This window comes from Osmerus eperlanus, chromosome 2, assembly GCF_963692335.1.
Source record: "Osmerus eperlanus chromosome 2, fOsmEpe2.1, whole genome shotgun sequence".
Lineage (NCBI taxonomy): Eukaryota > Metazoa > Chordata > Actinopteri > Osmeriformes > Osmeridae > Osmerus > Osmerus eperlanus.
Genome location: NC_085019.1, coordinates 6,162,679 through 6,167,046, shown reverse-complemented (window position 1 = coordinate 6,167,046; position 4,368 = coordinate 6,162,679). Strand labels below are relative to the sequence as shown.

General features: G+C 42.1%; 1 protein-coding gene across 1 annotated transcript; it reads right to left on the bottom strand.

Annotated features, from left to right (window-relative positions):
• Window positions 1-716: 716 nt before the first annotated feature.
• On the bottom strand, window positions 717-3,749 carry socs3a (suppressor of cytokine signaling 3a). Its single transcript, XM_062448935.1, has 2 exons — window positions 3,538-3,749; window positions 717-2,796 (listed from the first exon to the last, which is right to left on the bottom strand). Exon 2 carries the CDS (start codon window positions 2,640-2,642, stop codon window positions 2,010-2,012), a length of 633 nt encoding a protein of 210 aa, XP_062304919.1. The 5' UTR covers window positions 2,643-2,796; window positions 3,538-3,749; the 3' UTR covers window positions 717-2,009.
• Window positions 3,750-4,368: the final 619 nt, after the last annotated feature.

Here is a 4,368-nt window from a genome sequence, read left to right as displayed (position 1 = left end):
GTTTTGCTGAGGTGTCAGTGTGTCAAGTGCTTACCTTAGATCAAAACTGATAAGCCGAAGAACTTGCAGATGCAAGGAGCATCCGTGTACTGCAGGGTTGCATCAACCTCAAACCCTGTCTGCTCAGATACTTAGGCCAGGATTCTTTAAAATATTTTTAGAAAACAAAGGTCAAATTGATCATAACCATATCAGTGCATTATGTTGTGTGGTATGCTACTTGGACCACCCAGATGTCTTCTCTTGATTAATTTGGAGAACAATAGCATTATGTAGGTCTGTGATGAAACTTGTGAAAGTCTGTACTAATTTACCTTAGAAGGAAAAACCACAGACGTGACTCACTCGCTCTTCTCTAAAATATCTCCCCAGGGTATGAAACTTCGTCTGCCAGTTCTGCTGTATTTAGTTAAAATCTAAGGAAGTACTTCCCTGGTATTTCTATTGATACTGTCTTATTTATGTTACCTATGTTGATACTGTCTTATCTATGTTACCAAACAGATGACAGTGACCGGCTTTTGAGTTAGGTTCAGGGTTAGTAAAAATATTATGTGTAGACATGTGAACGTTAAATAAATGTTTGATGAGAATTACTACTGTTAAATGATATAAATAAACATGTAAACTTGTCCATGCATGTATGATGTGTGTCTGCATATGTGTTTATATGCATGTGTAAGTCCCCCAAAACAAAGTCACTCATCAAGAAAATCCTTTATAGAAAAATAGTGCACTTTATTATAAATTATTGAAATGTTTATATAAATATGTGCAAAGTTGTTTCGGTCTGCATGCTTCTGCTATACCTATATCTTCAAATGTCTTCAAGCATCTACAGCCAAATACTTGGCTGGTAACTGTGGTATCTTTATAAAAGATAAGATTATTATTTTCACCACTTAATTTTCATTCATGTAAACATTGTCTTGTTTAAGAAAGAGATAAGAATAAGAAGTATCTTGGGTCCTCTCTTTCTGACAGGCTAAAATGTTTTCGTTTTTTTAAATAGCTAGCAATAGACTCCTGGCTGTGCAATAACTACCACCACTTTTATGTGGGTACATTTTTTCTGTGTCAGTTGGATGCTTAGACAAACAGCTGACAAATCGTTGTATCGCCATACCATTTACATTGAAACATAGATCTAGTTTCCCATCTGGTTGGTTATTTTTCAGTTATTTTAGAAGGTCAGGAGGTTTGACCTTGTCTATTGTCAATAAACTTATAAACATACAATTGTTATAATGTTCTTTCCGAGTTTCTTTGTTTGGAAGTTAATGTCTCTTGAGTCTCCTTTGTCTTTTGTAAGTTTCCTCTTGTGTTCTTTGCACTTATGCAACATTCAGAAAAAACATTCATCCTTTTGATCCATTCCTGACAAATATTTACTGGTGTGATGACATTGAAGATGAATGTCCATGGAACAACCGTGTAAGTTCCTGGTGACTGACCAATTGCTGGCCAGAGCACACAGAATTTCAGAAAGCCAGCCTCTTTCAACCGTCATGTTTAAAACTTCCCAGGTTTGTCTTATCCATGACTAATGTCAATTTCCTAGTCAAAGCCATGACCAGTCTTGGTGCAATGAATGAGTAGTTAGCCAAGGCTAGTGTGTGGCTGTTGACTCCATAGCTCAATGGTTAGCAGCAGTGAGGAGATGTGTGGCAAGAGAGGCCAGGGTGCCATCTACTCCAAACCTGCCAGGAGCACTTTAGCTGAACACACAGGATCCAATAGCAGCAGATCCCTCTTTGTCTGTCCTCTGGGGACTGGTTTTTCCCTGTGCCCACTGATACCACAGCCTTTAGTAATTGACTGAAAAGTCGGACACTTGTCTTTAGGCAGCGTGCTTCTGCCACGCTTCTCCCGGCCAGCTCTCTTTCCTGGCGCTGTGAGGTCAGAACGCAGGTGAAGGCCACATCTCCTCGGGACTTGGTTCTCTTGGTACACCGTAACGGAACTGCTGCGTACGTCCGTGACAACCACAGACAACGTGCCCAGAGCCTCTAGATGGGAGCGTCATAGTCCTGCAGGAACTCCTTGAGAGGATGAGGGAGTTGGTCTCTTTTTGTGGAGATGTCCAGGTGTCCATTGACTGTTTTCCTGCACAGGTGCTGCAGGGTGGACATGCTGGTAGAAAGGGGCTTCAGCAGCTCCAGAGGGATTTTCTCCCCTCCAGAGTAGATGTAGTAGGAGCTCCCTCCTCGAGTGTTCCCCCCACATGAGGCACCTTTGCTGGGGGGCATGTAGTGATGGACCAGCTTGAGGATGCAGTCAAAGTGGGGGACAGCCAGCATACTTTTAGGGTCTGTCTGCAGGAAAAACGTGGCCGAATCGCACTGGATGCGCAAATTCTTGGTGCCCGACGCCGTCTTGACACTGAGGGTGAAGAAATGGCGGTTGTCAGAGCTGTCCCTGATGAGGAAGCTGCCGGTGGCCTCGGAGGCCAGCATGGCGTTGGCCTCCTTGCCACTGATGGAGCCCCAGTAGAATCCACTCTCCTGGAGTTTGTGCAAGTTGGTGAGCACCAGCTGGTACTGCAGCTTGGAGCTGAAGGTCTTGTAACGGTGGGGCAGCCTCATGTTGGTGTCGAACGGGCTGCTGCTCATGACGGAGTCAAACTTGCTGTAGGTTACCATGGCGCTGCGTCCGCACTCTGGACTGCCTGGTGAGCACTAGGCACCACGCAGACGACAGAAGTGGAGAGGGCCTGTCAAAGAACAGCTTGTGACTCCCACAGCAAGGGAAGTTGGAAGTCAACTTGTTGTAGGTCCGTGTTAAGGGATGAAACTCCTGGGAAAGAGACAAGAATCAATGTTAGAGATCAGTGAGTGGATCAATGTGGAATGAATTGGATGCTGGGTGAAATGAAAATATATCAGCAGCTTGGCTTTGTGTAGAGAAAGTGAATGGACTTTTTTAATAGACTATCAGATTATATCAATCGAATTACAGCAACGCATAAACGTTCTGGGTAACTTTATTTATAGAGAAACTAGATAGAGAGTAATGTGATATTCTTCGACCCACGATGCTCTTGGGCAAAGATTATGTCTTAGTTATTTCAAATATTGTTGCCTACATCAAAGGCAAACAGGGTTTCTATTGTTAGGCTGCTTTGTGAATGTAAGCAAGCGCCCTGATGTTTTTTCTGTGGTTAACTTTTCTAAATCTTTAAAACCAAACAACTTTCTTCAAACTTACTTCAGATGTTATAAATGTCACTGTAGTAAGGTTCCGTTAACTGGCGTAAAGATGCTGATAATATTTGAATGTCAGAGCTGATTAGGCTATGCACGGCGGACGTTGTTAAAAATCCATTTACCATAAACTTTTTCCGTGTACTTAAGCTCGGTAACAGCGGTCAGTTCCAGTAAAGCAGCGTAATTCTTGAACCATTGCACAATTTTACCCCGGCCAGTCATAATAAACGGAAACACTTACTACTATCTATTTTTTTGTTGCCGTTTAGGCTTTTTAATTCAGTTCACCATAACATAGTTTAAGCACATAATACTTCAGTTCAGATTTTACCTTATCTGTATCGGCTCTATTCAGCTTTGAACTCGAAATAGTTTGTTCGGTATCTTCAGAGCAGGGTTGAAAAAGTTAGTCGATCTTGTCTCTTGTGTAACAATGGTCTACAAATTGTGTCCTTTTCTAATTCACTTCAATTAATATAGGTTGGTCCTTTATCCACAGACCGTGGGTTCTCTCTGAACCGTTTGCCTGTTAGTGATCATCTTGCGTGTGAGGCAGGCGCTCATAATGTGTCGGGGCTGACGAGGCTCCTCCTCCTCTTCCAGTAAGGCGCTCTTGGCAGATTGTCAGTAAGAATAGTTTTTTTTAAAGGATTCCTGGTATTCACTGAGGCCATCCCCTCCCCCTCGCTATTCCTTCAAAATGAAGTTATGAAGTTCCAAGCGGTAAGTCTTCCTGATTTGCAATTTCGAGGCAACGTGTGTACAGACTCCTTACTGTTCAGACGTGTAATGTTTCAATGTATGATACATCAATACATTAATACATCATTCTATTTCATTATTCAATTCACATTTTGTGTTTTCTTTATCTCATTATAAGTTTTATAGCAATGTACCAAAACATAATGGATTAGATAATTATTTAAAAGTTGTGGGGTTATAGAGTTGGCATAGTAACATATGGTTGGTACAGACGGTCTCAGGATATAAAGTAGGCTGCTAAACCTGTGCCTCAGTGGAGCGTTGCAACAGACATGAAAGCCTGCAGTGCCTTTATGTTAATCATCCCAAGGGACTGCACCAGTGCTTGGCTGAACCTGTGTGAATGGACACTTAAGAACATGAATTCCAATTCTGAACCATTTGGAACTGTAGTCATTTA